This window comes from Notechis scutatus, chromosome 3, assembly GCF_049901735.1.
Source record: "Notechis scutatus isolate UNSWTSFEM ecotype Mainland chromosome 3, rNotScu1.2, whole genome shotgun sequence".
Classification (NCBI taxonomy): Eukaryota; Metazoa; Chordata; class Lepidosauria; order Squamata; family Elapidae; genus Notechis; species Notechis scutatus.
The window spans coordinates 11,496,970-11,519,041 of record NC_142011.1 but is presented as its reverse complement, the minus strand read 5'-3'; the positions used below and the strand labels follow the sequence as shown (position 1 = coordinate 11,519,041).

At 38.1% G+C, this 22,072-nt stretch overlaps 1 protein-coding gene across 6 annotated transcripts in view; it reads left to right on the top strand.

Moving 5' to 3' along the window:
* Positions 1 to 22,072, top strand: part of OSBPL2 (oxysterol binding protein like 2) — a 69,564-nt gene that overhangs the window by 35,383 nt on the left and 12,109 nt on the right. For 4 of the 6 annotated variants that reach the window (XR_015748420.1, XM_026664890.2, XM_087959202.1 and 1 more), the window contains 6 exons: positions 772 to 869; positions 1,958 to 2,140; positions 6,377 to 6,484; positions 7,648 to 7,737; positions 11,798 to 11,921; positions 12,419 to 12,538. Coding sequence is in view for 5 of the 6 variants with exons in the window: in XM_026664890.2 (XP_026520675.1) it covers positions 772 to 869; positions 1,958 to 2,140; positions 6,377 to 6,484; positions 7,648 to 7,737; positions 11,798 to 11,921; positions 12,419 to 12,538 (723 nt within the window). In the remaining variant the exon portion in view is untranslated. Of the gene's footprint in view, positions 1 to 771; positions 870 to 1,957; positions 2,141 to 6,376; positions 6,485 to 7,647; positions 7,738 to 11,797; positions 11,926 to 12,418; positions 12,539 to 22,072 lie in introns of all 6 variants that reach the window. The other 2 variants (XM_087959203.1, XM_087959201.1) reach the window with 1 other exon arrangement.

Below are 22,072 nucleotides of genomic sequence, written 5' to 3'. Positions count from 1 at the left end.
CAAAAATTCTGTTGCTAAATGAGACAGTTTTTTTTTACACTTACGACCGTTGCGGCATCCCTATAGGATAAGAGATATAGGGGAAGCAAGATTCTCTTAACAACATGTTACTAATTGCAGTGATTCACTTAACTGTGGCAAGAAAAGTCATAACATGGAGCAAAGCTCACTTGACAAATGTATCACTTTGCAACTAAAGTTTGGGCTCAACTGTAGTCGTAAGTCGAAGACTACCTATAATCAGGACCAGTTTCTCGTTAGGGAAAAAAAAGCATCTGTTTTGAACAGCAGACTGTCAAAACTGATAAATTAAGGCCAGGAGACTGGTTGACCTGATGTGAGATTCGATCCTGTACAATTGGAAGAAAAAAAACATAGTAAAAATAGTTGTAGATCTACTTTTTGGAAGTGTGTTCATATGCTCTGAAAAAGATCAAATATAAGTTGGAATAATGGAGGACATTCAGGGAGGAGCTATTCTAGAGGAAGTGGCAATAGGAATCTGCCTAAATCAACTTTTTTAATGAATGGAGATGCTCATCCCACAGTAATCATTTTGTGAGTGTGTCTATCACGTAGCACTAAGTGTGCCCACGGGGTTACTAATATTTTTAGGGTGCTGGTCACTCCCAATGCTTGGGGGAAACTGGATAGGAGCATTTGAATATTAACAATAATGTTTAATTATGTTGTTACATTACTAATTAAGAATGCGATTTGTGTTACTTTCTGTTCTGTGGGAAAAATTCTTACCCATAATGCATCTTGCAGGCCGTTGCTGCTTTTGCGGTGTCTGCTGTCGCCTCTCAATGGGAGAGAACAGGCAAACCATTTAACCCTCTCCTTGGAGAAACCTATGAATTAATCAGGTGAGGCTGCAGTCTTAATTTCACTTTTGCAATGTGCCACATATGTCCTCTGCTCCTGATCCAAAATAATGCTTCTAGTTTGGATTTTGTGAATATAAATATTTAAGATAATAGCCAGATGCCTGCCTGTGTCAAAATGGCATAGGCTAATCCTACATGATTCTCTCAAGATTTTTTGAGATCGTCCCTTGTAGAATTTCTAGCTGGAATGGCCAGATCATGGCAGGTAAATATTGTGTAAATTTCAGTCTGCTGATTTTTTGGCAGACCAGGTTAGGAATACAGTGGAACCTTGGGTTTGCGAATGCTTCTGTTCGCAACCAAATCGGGTGACGACCAAAAAATCCACCCAATTTTTTAATTGGGTCACGATTCAAAAATCGGGCGGTGAACAAAATTGGTGCAGAAAGATTCCCTTTCTGCACCAATTTCTCCTTTGGTGCCATTTTTTGTTTTGTTTTTTGTTTTGTCCGTGCATGCGCAGACGGTTGTGCTTCCGGTCACGACCAAATCGGGTTGCGGCCGAAATCCTGAAACGTATTATGGTCGCAACACGAGGTTCCACTGTAAAAAAAATTAAATCTGAACAAGCAATAGCACTTAGCATTTAGACTTTTATACTGCTTTACATTGCTTTACAGCCCCCTCTAACCAGTTTACAGAGTCAGCATATTGCTCCCAACAATTTGGCTCCTCATTTTACCCATCTTGGAAGGATCAAGTCAACCTTGAGCCTGGTGAGATTCGATCTGCCAAATTGCAGGCAGTCTGAAGTACTGCACTCTAACCACTGTGCAGCCATATTTCTACTCTTACAATATTTGTAGCTGAAGGTTGAACTATGAGGTTCTTTATGATCTCTGAGCTTAGTTGTTTTTCTTGCAGACATTTCATTACCAAACTAGGTAACATCATCAGCACAGCAAAGCCAGTAATTATCATTGATATTGGCAACATAGGAATGAAACAAATAAGAAGATGAGGAAGCTGTTACAATTGATAGACAAATGTTTGGCCACAACAATGATTTTGAAGCTTTTCTTTTCAGTAACTGAATTCTAATGATGATCAATTTTTTTTATTTCTAGGGATGATTTAGGTTTTAGGTTAATTTCTGAACAGGTCAGTCATCATCCACCTGTCAGCGCATTTTACTCTGAAGGCTTAAACCAGGACTTCGTTTTTCATGGCTCAATTTATCCTAAATTGAAATTTTGGGGGAAGAGCGTAGAAGCAGAACCCCGGGGAACCATAACATTGGAACTGATAAAGTAAGTATCTCTCTTCTTTCTTGTCTGGGTATTTCCTTTTAATAGCTATCTCTACTAAGAAATTTTCATTTGTTGATCTTTTTCTGGATTTTGTTTGCATATGATGTCTTAAGTTTCTATTACTCAATGTTTCTATCTCAGATACCCCAAATATGGAACTAAGCACATGGAATTAATATCATTTATAGTGCAAAAATATCAATATTGATAGCAGAGAATATTTGTTGCTGAGGTTTAAACTGTGGGTTCTTTAGTGGTCTCTAATCCTGGTGGTTCTCAAACAGACTTCTCATTACCAAACTAGATAAAATCATCAGTGCACTGCATCCCATTGATGAATGATGCTTTATATAGCTGCTATTAGTTTATATGTACTAAGTAGTTTATTTTTAACTAATAAATGCCCATCTATTTAAAATGAAATCTAATTATTGCTGTAAGAGTTGATGAGAGCCAAATTATCATAAATACACCTGCCCTGTGGCTTTCCATAATATATTTTGGAAGGTCTATTGCTTTACTGTATAGTTGCATCACTATATCATCAATACAAGTAGTCCTCAATTTAGGTCATTTAAGAACCATTCAAAGTTACAACAGAATTACTGAAGGGGCTACTTACAACCTGGATTTGAAGTTCTAATGGTCATACCTCCCCCATCATGACTTACAACTGTAATGTGTAAGTCCCATTACAGTCATAAGCCAGAGTATTGGTACCTATTTTACTTGCTGGCTTTATTCTGCTCAACAGGTGTAACTTTGGGGGGAGGGGGGAGGGGGGACATAGAATGCTTTAAGTTGTGTCATGGAGCAGAGTGAGAAACAATAAGGGGCCATAATTCCCCACCTCTGTCATAGAGCCTAAATTCAGGTTATACTTGCTTACTGATAAATTTGATGACTAACAGATTACTTTGCGTGATTGGTGAAAACAGGAATCAAAGTGACTACTGAATGGCTAGCAGTGAAGCTGTTGCAATGCGTGCATTTTTCTTTGGTGCCAAAGAAAGTCAGGATTATCCCTTCAAACTCAAGGCAATGAGATTCATAGCCAATGGAAATTCATCTCTTCATGCAACACATAGTTATACTAGAATTTATAGAGATTAGATGTGATCTGCACAAATTTGCATGATTTCAAAAGGGAACCAAAAATATATTCCTGGAGGACTGGCAGTTTAATGGGCTAGGGCACAAGTACCAAATTCGATCACATAACGTATTGTGATGTGTCACAATGGTTTTTGCCTTTGCGGAGCTGGAGTGGGCGTGACCTGCGCATGATGCATCCGGCCCGGGGGCCGCCAGTTTGATAGGCCTGGGCTAGGGGGACCTTGATTGCTGTTTGCTGTCTTTGAAATAACATGTTAGGGAGCAACAGGTGAGAGAGATTATTATATGATTGATTGTATGTTTGCATGCTTCTGAATTGATTGGCTACTCACAAATGAAGGCAAATGAATGATTGGCTATTGCCTATTATAGGATTATGGTCCCTTGGCTTAAACCAAACAGGTATCTTCATATATTCTTAGTTCTAAGGCTCAAATTGCCTATAATAACTCACCACCAGCATAGCAGGGAATTTTAACGGTATGAGGAAGGACTGTAGTATATTACCCTGGTGAGGGAAGGTTTTCTGATCTAGACTGCATTTATTCCAGTGGGGGAAAGGTAAAGGTTATAATATTATAACCATTAGCAAGCATATAAAAGTCTGTATAGATTCTCAGTCATCCAGGTCATGGTTGTCCCAAAGGTGCTTTTTCAGGAGGCAACTGGGCTTTCTTTTTTTTCTTTTCTTTTGAAGATATCTTCAAAAGAAAAAACAAAACAAAACACGAAAGTCCAGTTGCCTCTTGAAAGAGCACCTTTGGGACAACCATGACCTGAGAATCTATACAGACTTTTAGCTATACAATTTATAGGGATGAACCCTCTTTGAATGGTATGGGAGTAGGAATGGATTTCCAGGGGGGAAAATTACTACAGGAACCAAGAGCACTACTCAGGTGAGCCTGAGGACGCAGATAAACCTCCAAGTGCTTCAACGACCTGCTGAAACAGGGCTGTCAAACCCAGCCCATGGGCGCTGGCCACACGCTGGCCACGCCTGGTTTAGCGAAGGAGAAAAAAAGTCCCGATATGTCACATGACGTCGCTGTGATCACGTGAGTCTGATACCCCCGCTCTAACAGGATGCAGATTACCAGCTGTCTGCAAGGAATATAAATCCTTCCATTCCCCACCATCCTGTCAGAGCTGAAGAAGCTTCCTGAGATGAGAAGTGAAACATCTTCAAAAGAAAAAACAAGACAGTCCAGTTGCCTCTTGAAAAAGCACCTTTAGGACATTAGCAAGCATACAGAGAGATTCTAAGCCATCTACTGTTTGTTCATCAATGGTGAATTTGGAAGAAAATAGTATAGTCACTCCACAATTGCACAATGAAAAGAGACAGACAAAAATTCCACAATAAATGAGAATATTTGTAGCTCAGGGTTAAAATGATGGGTCCTTGGTGCTCTCTGAGCTTGGTTGTTTTCTTGCAGACATTTCATGACCCAACTAGGTAACATCATCAATGCTAGTAAGGAGTGGGGTTTGCTCTCAGTTTATTTTCTAGTGGCTTGCTCTGAGGTAGTCTTAGAGGTTCTTTGGTTGGGCTGTTTACTGCTGGCTTCTTTGGCAGTTTCTTGATTGGGGTATTGTTTATTTCTTTATTGTTGGTTTGATGTTAATTTTGGAGTTAATTTACGCTCATCTGGAGGTGCTGAGACCAAACAACACTCCTTACTAGCATTGACCTAGTTTGGGTAACGAAACATGTGCAAGAAAGCAACCAAGTTCAGAGAGCACCAAGGATCCCCTAAAAACACCACATTTCAGTGAATTGGCCCAATTCACAAAGATAAAGGAATATTTGACTGGCTTTTTTTAAATGCCATGTCCTCTTAAAGTGACATTTTCTTTGTTAATTTGCTTCTTTGTCTTCTACTCCAGTGAAGGAACATTTATGATTGAGGGTTGATGTGGGATATACAAGGCGGACAAAGAAAGAATGAAACATTTTTAATATGTGATTTAGGCTTTGTTTGATGTGACTGATGTTCTCTCTTTGGTAGAACAAGGAAATATTTTGCCAAACATTAAGGGGATGTTGTCAATTCTAGGATTTTGTGTTTGTTGAAATCCCATCTTGAGTAAGTTTCACAAATGTCAAGGGTGTTGGTGCTGTTAGGAATGTAAGAGTTTGGTTTGGAAGCTCCAGTAAAATCTCCTGTTCGTATCTAACTGCTTTAGCCCAACCTGCCTACAGTGTGAAGCTGTTAAGAATCCCGAGAATCTTTTTAAATTAGCTTAATTTGCATGAGCTAATATGCATGAGTTTTATTTGAATTTAATAAGTTTTATTTAATAAATGTTATTGTTACATAAATTTAGGGAAAGTCTAGTTAGTCTACGCAATTTACATCACTAAAATCATGATTAATAAAGTAAAAAAAATACCCATAGAAATTTGCAAAGCAAAACACCAAACAAAATCAAATCTTATATATTTATTTGATCAATTTGTAGTCACCCATCTCAACAAGTGATCCTTGCCTATAAGTGATTCTTATAGTTTATCATCATGTTTCTTCAAGGTCTGGGTCAGTACAGGCTATCCTCAGTTTATGACCACAATTGAGCCCAATATTTCTGTTGCTAAGTGAGACAGTTATTAAGCTAATTTTGCCCCACTTTACGACCGTTTCTGCCATAATTGTTAAGCAAATCACACAGTCGTTAAGCGAATCTGTCTTCCCCCGTTGACTTTATTTGTTGGAAGCCAGCTGGGAAGGTTACAAATGGTGACCCTGGCACACTGCAACAGTCGTAAGGGTGAAAAATGGCCATAAGTCACTTTTTTCTGTCTGTTGTAACTTTGAATGGTCATTAAAATGCATGACTGTAAGTCAAGGACTACAACCTGTAACCAGGTTTTCAATCTCTTTTGCAGTGTCATTAGGAAAAATAAAAACAAATCTGTTCATTTTCCTTTTAATATTCTCTGTAGCACCATTTGCATGCACATTGTAGATGCTCCAGTCTCAAGCATGCAGTGCAAAAAGCAAGTGTACATTAAATGGTGAATTGGAATGGATAGATTACAGTTGTTTAAAATACTTCTTTTTCCTCTTTCATTTTATTTTCCAAGCATCTGATCAGCCTTTTCTTCTTCACTTATAGACACCGCGAAGCTTACACTTGGACTAACCCTACCTGTTGTGTACATAATGTAATTATTGGCAAGCTCTGGATAGAACAGTATGGAACTGTAGAAATTATAAATCACAGGTAAATTTTCATTTATATCACACTGCGTGCTCTAAAACCTGCCAAATATAATGTATACCATTTCTAGGTGTAACCATCAGTGTGTCTACCTGGTTTTGCCTATTGGCAGAAGCAGTTCAGGATAAAGATTGGTTTGTGTGGATTTTTAATATCTCTCTTCTGTTTGTGTGGGAAGAGATGAGCCTGCCTGAAAGAAATGTTACATTTCTTTCTAACTACCTGGGGTAGAATATGTGAGAAATCTCTGCTACTGTTGGAGTTTTCCTGAAACCATCCTTTCTATAGAAATTTTAAAGCTTCTCAACTTCAGTAAGTTGTTTAGGAGCAGGGTGCAAACAAAAATACAATAAAAAAGCTACTAGTGTAGGCTGCAGTGTTTTTTTAAAAAATTCAGTGAGGTTGAAATACCTGTTCAAAGAAACCAATTTAAGTTATGTCCCAAAGGTGCTTTTTCAAGAGGCAACTGGACTTTCTTTGTTTTTCTTTGAATACATTTTGCTTCTCATCCAAGAAGCTTCTTCAACTTCTTCAAAGAAAACCAGAAAGTCCAGTTGCCTCTTGAAAAGGTGCCTTTGGGACAATCATGACCTGGGTGACTGAGAAGCTCCATAGACAATTTAAATTCTGCTGTTCTTTGTCATTATGAAGTGACCAGAGTGTTGGGGCATCCATCTAGGTGTGAGGATGGCCTTGTACATGTCTGCTGGTCTATTCCCCCACCCCCCCAATTCCCTGGAAGAATTGGCCCAAACAACAGTAAAATTGCCCATGAGTGATTATGGTCATTAAAGCACAGTGATATAGCAACATTATGAGAGAGCCAGATAAACAGAGAGCCAGTTTGGTCTAATGGTTGAGGCACCAGGCTAGAGAACGGGAGACTGAGAGTTCTAGACCTTCCTTAGCCATGAAAGCCAGCCATGTGATTTTGGATCAGATGTTCTCTGTCAGCCCCGATCCATCTCACGGGGTTGTTGTTATGGGGAAAATAGGAGAGAGCTTGGTTGGATATGTTCGCTGTCTGGAGTTTATTTGTGAAAATAATAAAGGCAGGATTCAAATAAAAATAAATTAAAAATTAATATGATGCAAATGCTGAATGGAGAGAAGCTTTTATTTTGCTATCTTAGCATTATATAACCTTTTTCATTTTGTTTTTATAGTACTGGAGATAAATGTATTCTTAATTTTAAACCATGTGGGCTGTTCGGTAAAGAGCTTCACAGAATAGAGGGCTACATTCAAGACAAAAAGTAAGTAATCTATCAGAATCATACAATCGTAGAGCTGGAAGGGACCTTGGAGGTCCTCTAGTCCAGGGGTTGCCAACCTTTTGGACCTTAGGGACCACCAAACTCATAATTTTAAATCCCACGGACTAGAGATCCTGAGAAAATCCCCCAAAAAAGTCTGTAGGAAAATTCCCCACCCCGTTTTTCTACCTAGCGATCATTCTTTGTTTGGGATCACAGGATACCATCTCCAGCTCTGTTCTCAAGGGGGAGAGAGAGAGAGAGACTTTTGGCTTCATGCAAGGAAAGCAACAGAAGTAGCAGAAGCCTTTCTTTCTCTCCCTCAAATTCCACCAGAAATGAGTCTTTGTGAGACTTGTCACACTGGTGTAGCCTCTTGGAGTAGGATGCCTTGCAGGGTCCCAAAGACTCATTTCTGGTGGAGTTGGGGGAGAGAAAGCAAGACTTTTGCTGCTTTCCTTGCATGCAACCAAAAGAAAAAAGAGAAAAGAAGCAGCCCGGTGGCCAGGTGAGGCGCATGGGGCAATTGGGGCAAGTTCCCCCCCTTTCTCCCCTCCCCTCACTACCTCATGTTATTCTCAATGCAAGCGATGCAAGCCTTGTGTTCACGTGGGCCATGTGGGCGACACAGCCTTGTGTTCCCGCGCAGCCTGGATTAATTACTTTGGGAGGTGACATTTCTCTCTGGACCACCAAAAATTTTTCACGAATCACCAGTGGTCCCCGGCCCACTGGTTGGTGACCACTGCTCTAGTCCAACCCCCTACCCAAGGCAGGTGTGAATGGACCTAAGTGGTTACACACCGTTTTCCCATATGGAAAAGCTTCCCAGTTTGCTCTACAGAAAAGAAATATACAGAAGTCTTACCAATTTCTGAGGAAACAGTAGGGCCAGGATGGTGTACAAAGTCTTTCATATTTCTCCAATATCCAAGTTTCATTACAGGTAGTCCTTGACATATGACTGTAAAGAAGCCTGCCCTTTAGAGTTATAAGTCACGATAGGTAGTAAAACAGGTCAGTCATGTGACTGACGTGATATTACGAGCTTTCACTGTGGTTGTTAAGGAAATGCTTCAGTTAAGTGAACCCATTATTTGCTGTGGCGCAGTTTTGCGAAAGATTTCAGCAAAGCTGTTATAAAATGTGATCACATGACCGTGAGATGCTGCCAAGAGTTGTAAATGGGACTGTGTTGCTGAGTGATTAAAGTTCAGTCATTGTTAGAACTTTGAATCTGGGTCCTAAGTAGGACCAAAGGAAGGTCCCATCATAAATTGAGGGCGACCTCACCATTCTAGAGTTTGGGGTTTTTCAAACTGGGTGCCACGAAGACTTGAATGAGCTCTGCAAGACTAGTAAGGAAAAAGCACTTTCCAAAAGGGACTGGAATGGAGAGTTTTTTCCTCCTTGGTCACTGAAAGGGCAGAGCTTGCCATCCAACATGTCAGTGTTTCGAGTAACGCATCCACCGATAGCAGAATTCTGAGGCAGGTAGTCTCCTCAAAGAACATGTTTATTGGATACATCATAACGGCACAGCCGGTGAAAACCAACTCGTTCCCATGGGTTTCACCTAATTAAAAGATTAACACTCCCCCCTCCCAAATGTCACCAGTCACATTGTCCAGTGAAAGTAGCTGCCAGGCTGCTTGGTCACTCCTCTCCTCCTTCCACAGTCACCTGTTCAGATGCCCTTGGTTCCCACAAGAAAACTTTTTGTTTTGACTGTTAGCAAGCCTGTCTATCTCCCTCTCCCTTCCCCTTTTCAGAGTTTGTGGCAACTGTGAGGCAGCAAAAGATAGCTTCAGCCAGGTTTGCTTCAGAGTTGACACAACGTTCAGAAGTCCCACCCCTACAGTATATTAGACATGAAATAGAAAATGCAATTGATTATATAAAGGATATGAGAAAATAGAGAATATGATAAACCAGAAAGGATTATATTGTAAAGTATTTGTAATGAGAGTATTTTAATCATAATATGATTAAAAAGGAGGGTAATGAAAATTTAATAAAATCTCATAGGTAAACTTTGGCTAAGTGGAAACAAAGAAAAATATGAAATGGTTATATGAATATCTTTGGAATAAATATAAGATTTATTGTAGATTGGGGAATATACCATGTGGATCCTGAATATATTAGTTTTATTTTTACTGTTTTTTGTTTGTTTATTATATATCGGCTTTGAGAAAGTTAATGAAGATATTAATGTAAAATAAAATAGGTGGTAAGCTAAAAATGGAAATAATAGGGGATAAAGAGTGGAAAATATATGTGAGGATGAAATGTTTTTGATATTGAATTTATGAATTGAAATATGAAGTGAGAACTTATTTAAAGACCAGTGGAATAGATAATGATATGAAATTAGATAAGAAAGTTGGAAATGTAATTATGTTTATATATGAATGTTGTAACCTGGAATCACGTTGCTCACTTGAAGAGATGTGTAAAAAATAAAAAATAAAACTTTTTATAAAAAAAACAAAAGAAGTCTCACCCCTCTCGATCAGAGGTTCCAGAGAATTTCTTTTCTAAAACAGTCAGGTTCTATGGTGTTGGAAATATATATATTTTTTACTTACGACCGTTTTTCACACTTCATGACCATTGCGCCATCCCCAGGGTCATGTGATCAGCATTCGGATACTTGGCAACTGCCTCGTATTTATGATGGCTGCAGTGCCCCGGGGTCACATGATCCCTTTTTGCGACCTTGTGACAAGCAAAGTCAATGGGGGAAGCAGGATTCCCTTAACAAGCCGTGTTACTAACTTAACAACTGCAGTCATTTGCTTAGCAGCTGTGGCAAGATGGGTTGTAAAGGGGCAAAACTCACTTAAGCGACTGTCTGGCTCAGCAATGGAAATTTTTGGGGCTCTATTGTGGTTGTATGTTGAGGACTACCTCTACCCATAATAAAAAAAAAATAGCATCTCAGCAGTGATTTTTATTATCAGTTCTTGCAGTCTGGAATTTAAGCAAATATAAGATTATTTTATAATTTGTCACCCCAACCATTTCATTCCCATTTTCCTACACAGCAGTACCTCTGCATTTATCAATTAGTTCCAGGAGGCATGATGAATACCAAAAACGATGAATACCAAACACATTTCTCCCATAAGAAATAATATACTGAGTCACAAGGCAGCCGACACCGACTTATGTGTCGAGTACCAACAAACAATGAGTACCTGGATAAATTTTTTGCCTTAAAATGTGTTGATTACCAAATTTGATGAGTTTCAAAGCAGTTGAGTACCACGGTGCCCCTGTAACTAATTTTTCCTCACCTAATTTAATTTCTAGATTTCTATTGCCTTGGAAATAAATTGACTACTTTTTCTCTCAGAACATTTTATAACTAATTATGATTTTGCAAAAGACCCAAAATGTAAAAGGCGTGAACTTTAAGGTGAGAGTATGTTGAAAGCTTCTAGAAGTTGTGTTTCTACGTCCGTCTGATATGCCATCCACCTGGTAAACTTGTAAATGTACACGTACACATCCGAACTAGACTGTGTTGTTTCTCTGTGTCATAGAATATATGTGCATATTTATTTGTAGTGTATATTGGAGGTGGTGCATATGTGCATATTTATATAGTGTATATTGGAGGTGGTGACCCTTTGAAAGCTGTAACAAATTGCAATAAAATTTCATTTTAATGTATGCTGATTAGTGTACATTTTAAGTGACAATAACATTAATCCAAGTCTAAGTCTACATTTTGAGGTTTTGTTCTTTCCAGCAAATGCAGATAATGATAGCTTTTCATGTCACCTTGGTTTTTTTTTTGTTTTTTGTTTTGGCCACTCCTACTCCAGGTCATCTGATGAGGGAACGAAAAATAACATTGTAAGAGTTGGTAGGTAGAGTGAGAAATACTCCTTGTTATAAAGGTTAATCTCATCATTCTCCATATCAATCCATGTTAAGAATCATACCATATTTCTTTTCTGCTTGTTAGGGCTGAATTAGATTCTGTCAGATTTTAAGTAGACTGGAAAAGCACAAAATCTGAGTAAACTAACATTTCTTTTAAAAACAGTAAGAAGAAACTCACAGTGATCTATGGAAAATGGACAGAATGTTTGTGGTGCATTGATCCTTACTCTTACGAAAACTACAAGAAGAATGAGAGGAAAGGTGGCGATCAGAAGAAACCAAAACCGGCAAGTTTTATGAAAGTGGGAGCTTGCATGTCTTTTAAAGAGAATTGTTCTCTAAATAGGATACAGTGCAAAAGGGATAATTGTTGCTTAAGTTATGATAAGGGTACCATCATTTATCTTGTTAAATTCTGGGATTATCCAAGGTTTTATCCAGTGCAATCAGTAATTACAGTTAGTCCTTGATTTATTACCATAATTGAACCCAGAATTAACGGTCATGCCATGCCAAGGTCACCAGTGATTGTACCGATTTTACACCTGTTTTTGCAGCAGTCGCAAAGCGAATGTTGCAGTCATTAAGCAAATCCATTGTCTGCAATAGGTGTTTTTTTGCCAGAAATTGGAAATAAACACTGATTCCTGCCCCAAAAGTCGGAAATGGTGGTCAAGTGACCTTGGGACGCTGCAAATGACCATAAGCGTGGGCAGTTGCTGAGCACCCAAAATGGGACCTCAGTGCTCTTTTGATTGATTATATATACTTATTTCATTTTAAGAGAGATGAACCTGAAAATGATGAAGCCGATGATATGCCGGAGATTCAAGAAACTGTGCAAGTTATACCTGGCAGCAAGCTACTTTGGAGGATAAGCTCAAGGCCATCAAACTCAACACAGGTGAGCTGCTCTGAACATTGGAAGTGGGTTTATATACTATGTACTTGACCGAAAGCACAGCAGTAGATTAGAAAAACCCTTTATATGTTTCCTTTTAGAATACTAAAAGAGTTTAATGAATAAAAGATTGTTAGGTATAACATTGATACCAAATATGGTTTGGGTGAATAAATATATAAAACTTAGATATCATGGTTTAAGTGCTTATCACTTTAAGCACAATGTTGCAGGCAATTAGCCGATTAAGGGTGCGGTTAGAAGTTACAATATAAGGAAGCATTAGAAGCTGGAAAGCTTACTGTGACTGACTGTTACTGTGTGCTGGCTGTAACTGTAACTGTGTGCTGCTGCGACTAACTGTGATTACTGACTGTGAGTGCCTGTGACTGAACTGTTTTTGTTTGCTACTGTTTGATGAATATCCAGCGTTTGTTTCTCTGGAGAGTGAAACCGGAGGAGGAGAAGATATCTTTATCGGCTGATAAAGATATTGCAAGGACTCTTAACTTGGACTATACTAGTGAGTCTTACTGGATGGAAATACTGTGAATGACTTAATGGACTGAATGACAATGCTTAAACTCTAACTGGATTAAAAACTATTTAAACTACAAACAGTGTTTGTGTTCAGTGTGTGTATACTCTGGGGCCCTTCCACTCTCGTTTTGGCTTCCTGGTTTGACTACTGCTGCAATACTCTTCTAGGGGTTAATTCCAAAACCCTAACATTGGTTATGGGCCCAGGAGCATAGTCTAACTAACCAGGATATAGCAGAGAGAGTTGGTGTGAGTTGCACATTACTGTAAAAACAAACTGTTTTAATTAGTTTAAAATAGTCAAAATATCTGAAGAGCAATGGCACAAGTAAATTTGTCACAACTGTCCATGATATCCAGGCTGGATGGAACAAACTATGTTTCATGGTCAATGAAATGTAGTTTACTTCTACGCAGAGAAGGTTTGTGGGACATTATAGCAAACCCACCAGATGTGAGTAGCTGGGATCCTGCTAATGATGATGATAAAGAAAAGTTACAAGACTTTAAACTGAAGAATGAGCAGGCTTTATGCATCATAGGACTGACTCTCTGTGATCAGCAGCTTGTCCATATTCGTGGAGAAGAAAATGCTGCAAACTGCTGGGAGAACCTCAGGAAGATTTATGTTCGGGACAGTGTAGGAGCACATATAAATCTTACACGGAAGCTTTTTCGAACGCATCTTCAGAGGAATGGAGATATGTTAGTTCATTTAAACTGTATGAAGAGCATTTTTCAAGATTTGCAAGAAAAAGAGCTTATATTTAATGAACTGCAACAAGTCTACATAATATTATCTTCATTAGATCAAAACTATGTGACTTCGTTAGAAGTATTGCCAAAAGAAAGCCTCTCATTAACCGAGATTACAGGCAGGCTACTAGAAGAAGCCAGAAGAAGGCGTGAGCGTGACGAGCTGAGAGAAGATAAGAAAGAAGAGAAATTATCTTCAAAGCCTGTAAGAAACCAGCTAAGCAAAGTAAAGCACCTGGAAGAAGAGAATTTATCTTCAACAGCATACACAATTAAAAAGTGTTTTAATTGTGGAGGCAGAGGACATTTGGCAAGATTCTGCAAAAGAGAAAAAGCCAGAATGTAAAAAAGCCAAAGAAAGCATTTGAACTAACCACGTTTAGCAACTCTGATGTGAAGAATAATTTATGGGTGGTTGACAGTGGCGCATCCCACTGCATCACAAGAGATAAGACAAAATTTATAAAAATGTCTACAAGTTCTCAACATATATCACTTGCAAATGGCTGGAACATGAAAGCGAAAGGTCAAGGTTTTGCACGTTGTCCGTACATAAACCAGGATATAAAAATGTTGTATGTACCGCAACTAAAGTTTAATTTGCTTTTCAGTAAGGGTATTAGATAAATTAGGTTATGTAATTACTTTTAAGGATAATAATTGCATAATTGAAAAAGATAACAAAAGGGTAACTGCAGCTTTAAATGGAACATTATATGTATTAGATAACAGTAAGAAAGGGGAGGATCAAACTGTATTTAATAATATAAAGCCTCATGATGAATGTATCCATTTATTGCATAGGCGTTTGGGGCATGTAAATTTTAAAATGCTAAAACGTACAGTTGAGTTATCTGAAGGAATAAGGTTAAAACCTTGTGATAAATATTTACGTTGTAATGTTTGCTGTGAAGATAAGAGCAAAGTATTGCCTGCAAATAGGCTAAATGGTTTCAAAACAAAAGAACCTTTAGAAGTAGTATTTGCAGACATAATAGGTCCAAAGAAACCCAGTATGGGGGTGCTAGATATATACTGAGCATTATGGACCATTATTCTAGATATGGGTTTTGCTATTTAATGAAAAGCAAAACTGAAACATATCAACATTTTTCAATTGGCTTAGGTTTGCTGAAAGAAAGTCTAAGCGACAACTGATAACCCTGGTGACAGATAATGGCACGGAATTTATTAATAACAAATTCCAGAACAGACTTAAGGTAGCTGGAATAGAGCATAAGAAGTCTGCTCCATACAGGCCAGAACATAACGCTTTTATTGAAAGAAGAGGCCAAACACTACAGGCAATGGTTAGAACAATGTTAAATGATTCTGGGTTACCTGATTCTTTGTGGGGGAGGCTACAATGTGTGCTAATAACATATTGAATAACGTTGTTAATACAACAACAGGTGAAATTCCATTCACCAGATGGCATGGCAGGAAACCTGATCTAAGTTACCTGCACACATTTGGTGCACCAGCATGGGTGCATATTCCTGCACAACTCAGAAAAAAAGGGCAACATAGAGCTAAAAGATTTTTCTTCGTTGGTTATCAGGCAAACCATAGGGCATATAGATTTTGGGAGAAAGGCACATCTAAAGTGTTATGTAGTGCTAGTGCCCAATTTCTAGAACATGAAGGATGGGAGAAATTAGAAAAGGATGCCAATAAAGATGTAATTATTGAATCTATAGAAATCCCATTAGTTATCCCTGTAACTTTAAAAATAAAGTAAAGAGACAAATACAGGATGAAATAGTGCCCATAGAGGAAGAAACAGATTCAATAGCTGAACAGGATGAGGAAGATGAACAGGTAGTAGTTCAACAAAGTCCTCCTGTAAGCCCTGTAATTCCCAGAAGAACTACACGTATATCTAGACCGCCTGATAGGTACCAGGCTAACACAGTGTGTCAGATTAATGAAGTTCCTAATTCTGTTGAAGAAATTAAAAAGTATCCTATTAAGGAAAAAGAAAGATGGTATGCAGCAATGAATAAGGAACTGAATTCATTAAGTGATATGAAGGTGTATGAAAATGCCAAATTACCTGCAGGAAAGAAATCCATTGGCTGCAAATGGATATTTAAGGTAAAAACAGATAAGGATGGTAATTTAATCCATAAGGCAAGGTTAGTAGCCCAAGGTTTTAGGCAGAATGCTAATGACTATGATGAGGTGTTTGCACCTAGTCTTAAGGCAGCAACCTTGAGGGCAGCTTTAGTGTGGGCAGCTAGTAAAAACTATATAGTTAACCATCTAGATGTGGAAACTGCTTACTTGCACGCCCCATTAAAACATATTATTTATATGAAAAAACCTGTTGGTATTAAAAGTGAAAATAAGGATAATAATGATTGTTGGTTGTTAAAGAAAAGTCTCTATGGTCTTAAACAATCAGGCTATGAATGGAACCAGTATATTGTAAAGGAACTAGACAATATAGGATTTAAAGCTGGTTTAGCCGATCCATGTCTGTTTAAGAGGGAGACAAATGGGAAAGTATCATTATTATTACTATTCACAGATGACATTGCATTGATAACTGAAACTAATGATGAAGCAAATAAAATAATAGCATCATTAGGAAAGAGAATAAAGATCAAGCAATTAGGGAGATAAAAAGTATCTCGGTTTGAATATAAAGAAAACAAGGAAAGGTTTTAAGATATCTCAGGAAGATAAGATAAGCAAATTGCTAAAAGATTACAAGATGGAGCTTTGTAAGCCGGCTAAGACTCCAATGAGTCAGGAGTTTAGCAACACTGATGTACAAAGCCCTGAGTTTGATAAGGTGATTTATCAATCTTTAATTGGTAGTTTGAGTTATATTAGTAATTGGTCTAGACCAGATATATCGTACTGCGTGAATCAGTTGGCTAGATTCAATTCTGCACCATGTGAAAGACACTGGAATGCAGCTAAGAGGATATTAAGATATCTTAAAAAGACAATGAATTATTCATTGTATTTAGAACCAAAGGGTGATTTAATTCTGTGTGCTTATGCAGATGCTAGCTTTGCATCAGAAAGAGACACAAGAAAGTCGACTTCAGGAACAGCCATAATGCTGGGTAAGACATTAATAGGCTGGAAGTCAATAAGACAACAGCATATAAGTTTGTCTACTATGGAGGCAGAATTCTCCTGTTTATCATTGTTATGTACAGAATTAATAATGTATAAACAAATGTTAATTGATATAGGTATAACAATAGATTATCCTATAATTATACATGAAGATAATCAGGCAGCAATTCAAATGGCCACAAATATTGGAGTAAAAACAAGGAGCAAGCATACAGATCTAAGATACCTAAACGTGAGACAATCTGTAAGAAGTAAGATGATTCAGCTAGAGTACTGTATGTCGGAGGACAATTTAGCTGATAATTTTACTAAAGCCCAAGGTGCCATTAAGCACCAGGAGAGTTGTGAAAAATATGGGATTAGATTGTAAAGGTATTATATATTTATTTCACCCAAAAGGGGAGTATGTTAGGTATAACATTGATACCAAATATGGTTTGGGTGAATAAATATATAAAACTTAGATATCATGGTTTAAGTGCTTATCACTTTAAGCACAATGTTGCAGGCAATTAGCCGATTAAGGGTGCGGTTAGAAGTTACAATATAAGGAAGCATTAGAAGCTGGAAAGCTTACTGTGACTGACTGTTACTGTGTGCTGGCTGTAACTGTAACTGTGTGCTGCTGCGACTAACTGTGATTACTGACTGTGAGTGCCTGTGACTGAACTGTTTTTGTTTGCTACTGTTTGATGAATATCCAGCGTTTGTTTCTCTGGAGAGTGAAACCGGAGGAGGAGAAGATATCTTTATCGGCTGATAAAGATATTGCAAGGACTCTTAACTTGGACTATACTAGTGAGTCTTACTGGATGGAAATACTGTGAATGACTTAATGGACTGAATGACAATGCTTAAACTCTAACTGGATTAAAAACTATTTAAACTACAAACAGTGTTTGTGTTCAGTGTGTGTATACTCTGGGGCCCTTCCACTCTCGTTTTGGCTTCCTGGTTTGACTACTGCTGCAATACTCTTCTAGGGGTTAATTCCAAAACCCTAACAAAGATCACAAGTTGTAAAATACTTGAAATAGTGTTAACTCTGATGCTGTAAAATTGCTTATTAGCCATGAGTTTTTTTTTTAAACTCGGATGGAATTGATATTAAGTTGAACCTCTTCCATAGTAGTCTATGGAATTTTGATTTTGTGCCTTCAAGTCAGGGTCACCGAGATAGGTGTTCTCCATGACAATCTGTCTCTAATTCAGGGTTTTTCAATGGGTCACCCTTTCCTTCCAAATATATAGATATAACAGATCCAGAAGGCAACAAACTTACTGCAATTCTTAATATAATCAGAATGTAAACTATTGCTGTATAATTTGAACATACAATAACATTGCTATCAAGGATAGCCATAATAACATTGGCATATTAAAACAATTTATATGCAGTGTTGAGCACCACTATATATTTATTAATTTAAAGATAGTGGAACAGAATAAACCAAATTAAAGATTGAGGGAGATAAGAGACTATGTTAAATTCCACATTGCCGGAGGTTGATAGGTTGAAAAATTCCTGTATTTGTAATAACTCTAGCCACAGTATAAATACCAGATTGTAATCCAGTAAACAAAAGATGATGCAGTCCCAGATCTTCTTGGAATGCACTTCATCAATTCAGATAGCACAATATTTTTATTTTTATTTATTAAGAAAATTTATCTGGCCATCCAACTCACTCATGGTGACTCCAGGTACTTTACAGAAATAAAACCACAATATCCAAGGCCTTTTCAGCATCCAACTAAATTAAAACATCTGATTCTAGTTTATCTAGGCTTGTGATATCAGTCATGGGCAGATATTGTCAAACGCTTGTTTATTTTTTTATAAATCCAGATTGGCATGGATGAAGTATAGATGGTATTATTTCCTTTAGCCTCCAGTTAATGTTGCTGCAAATATTTTAATTTGCTCAATCAAATTAATCAAGATACTGATCTATGGCCTCTGTAACATTCCTGTGTTGTAATAATGTTCTCAGGTTTTAATATTGATGCAATAGAAACCTCATGGAAAGATGAAATGATTGATTATAGATGTTATATAAGTGCCAGTAGGACTATAAAAATACTGTACCATTTAGTGGGATGTCTATTTGGTTTGAGGGCTTTCCCCATTTCTACACCATCTCTGTAATTGTTAGCTATTATGACAATTTATTTCCTATTGAAAAAAATATTTTCCATTGTAATATGTCCATTGAAATAAGTAGCTATCTTAGTTACATATATTAATAGATCAATAGCAAAAGTATCTATCTGAGTTACATTAAAAACATCCTTCACGATGTTTGTATTAGACATCAAATGTAAGATTACCAAATGTTTCAGTAGATTTTGTGTTTCATGCAGCACAGTAATTTTATTTACTTGTTTGTATGTTTCATTAATTATTTAAAATATTTAAATAATGTTGAACCATTCCGACCATCTTATAGTTAATTATAATGTTATTAAGCCTGTTGTTAAGACTGGGATCTTGGCTTTTTAATTCAACTTTATTCCTTTGTTATAAGACTGGATTGGTAACTACAGGAATTTAAGCCATGTTGTGTTTAAATAGTTTTTATATGCCCAAACATGTCCAGATATATTTTCACAGCTCCTACATTGCAGTTTTTGGCTCCTGAAAGTGCCCTTGGCATTTATTTTAAGCCCTGCAGTCACCGGATCATTGTGTAGTACTGCTATCATTTTAAATGGTGTCATATATTGGACAGCTTAACCTTTTTAAAAAAATAGCTTTTGATCCAATCCATAGAATGAAAGTATGTTGAAATTATATTGTTCCATTTATACTTCATACTTATTAGTGCCCTTTTAGCAATGAAAGGAGAACTGGTTGACTGTTTTGATAGTCAGTTCTTGCACTATTGCTGCACAAAATATATGTGTTCCTATTATGCTGTTTCCTCCCCAGGGCTAGCATGTTGTATCTTGAACATTTTTTTGCAGCATTCTGCAATTATTCAAGAAATAAATTGGTCCTTTTCTAAAGAATTATTGATAGCATTTTTACAAAGCAGAAATGGATTCTTCCAGGTCAGTTATTTTCCTTGATTAGTGTTTTCATAACCTCCAATTCCTTTGCCATTTGTAACCTTTATAAAATAATATACTTGATTCTCTCACTTCCCAAAGCACTTTAGCAATTTATAGTATTTTGCTTATATAAGGCTATAGAATCTAAACCAAGGCTCTTCAAACTTGGCAGGTTTAAGACTTGTGGACTACAACTCCTTGAGTTGAATTCTTGAGCTAATGACTGGAGGAGGAATTCTGGGAGTTGAAGTCCACAAGTCTTAAAGCTGTCAAGTTTGAAAACCCCTGAAATTCTATACTTTTACCAGGCATCTTAGCTTTTTAATAAAAGCAGACTTTTTAGGGGACAAGTTTGTTCTTGGAATGAAGCTGTATCATATATATCCAGAAGTGTGCACTAGACGTTTCAAAAAAAGAAGAATGACCCATAAACAGGGGTGGGATTCTACCAGTTCGCACCTATTTTCTAAAACCGGTTGTTAACATTCTAAGCAGTTTGGAGAACCGGTTATTAGAAGAAATGACTGGCCTAATCCTGTAAGGAAGGCAGGAAGGAAACATTCTGGTATTGCTTACAGAAACTGCCTCTCTGTTAGCCCTTATTACATTCTTGGCAGGACTAGACTTCCTGTCTCAGGAACATCTCTGGAGTTTTCCCCCCCTCCTTTGCTGGTACTTTGCTTGTGTGAAGTGACCATTCAAAGTTACAGTGGCACTGAAAAAAGTGACTTATGACCATTTTTCACACTTACGACTGTTGCAGCATCCCCACAGTCATGAGAGGCCAGGCAAGGAGATGCGTGCCTCGATGTGAGTGATATTGAGTTGGCCACGCCCAACCAATAACATGTCCACCAAGCCACACCCACAGAACCGGTTGTTAGAAAATTTGATTCCCACCCCTGCCCATAAGTATTATGGCCATGGTTAGAATGCAGTATTGCAGGCTAACTCTGTTGACTGCCAGGAGTTCAATCCTGACCGGCTCAAGGTTGACTCAGCCTTCTGTCCTTCCAAGGTCAGTAAAATGAGGACCCAAATTGTTGGGGGGCAATAGGCTGAGCAGTGATGGCTAACCTTTTTATTGTCGCGTGCCGAAAGTGTTCATGTGCGTGCGCTTCTGCTCACATGCATGCCTGCACCCATAATGCAATGCACATGCAACCCCCCCGCGTGAACCCCACCCCCTTGCACATCCACGCGCAACCCCCACACTCCCACCGCTCCCCTGCGTATGCATGTGCAACCCCCTGTGCTCCCACTGCCCTTGTGCATACATGAGTGACCCCTTGCTCCCCCCTACACATGCACGTGCGACCCACCCTGTACTCCCCCCATCCCCCTGCACATGTGCACGCATCTCCCGCATGCAACCTTCCCCCCGAGCATGCGCAGCAGATACCCGAAAATCAACTGGCTGGCGGGAGGCGCGCGCATGCGCTATAGAACACCTGGGGCAACAGCTCGCATGCCGGCAGACATGGCTTTGTGTGCCACTTCCGGTACGCGTGTTATAGGTTCACCATCACGGGCTTAGAGAGAGCTGTAAAACACAATCTAAGTGCTATTGCTATTATTGTTTTCATTGTCCAGAAAATAAACAGGTAGATTCCTTCTTACCTGTTTTATTTATGATTATGTGGAAATAAGCAAGTCTTTTTTTTTATTATGACATCGAACATGTAAACAAGCTAAATACACTACTAACATGGGCAGCATCCTGCCCACACACTTTTATCTTTCTTGGTGACTTCAATCTACCTCATATTAACTGGCTTAACAACTGCCTTGATCTCATCTTCTGCAATAGTTTGAATTCAATTTACAGAATACAAATTAAAGAACCCTTTTCCAACAGTGACCACAACATGATTGACTTTTGTCTCAACATACGTCCACCCAAAAATCATCACAATGACAAAACCCCCAATTATAACTTCAAAAAAGGCAACTATGATCTTATAATCAATGATCTCTCTTCCCTTGAGATTGGCAATTTCTATTCACTGGATGCAATACTGTTGAAGACCATTACAACATATTATTACTAGAAATCAAAAGAGTCATCAAACTATATGTACCAATAACAAC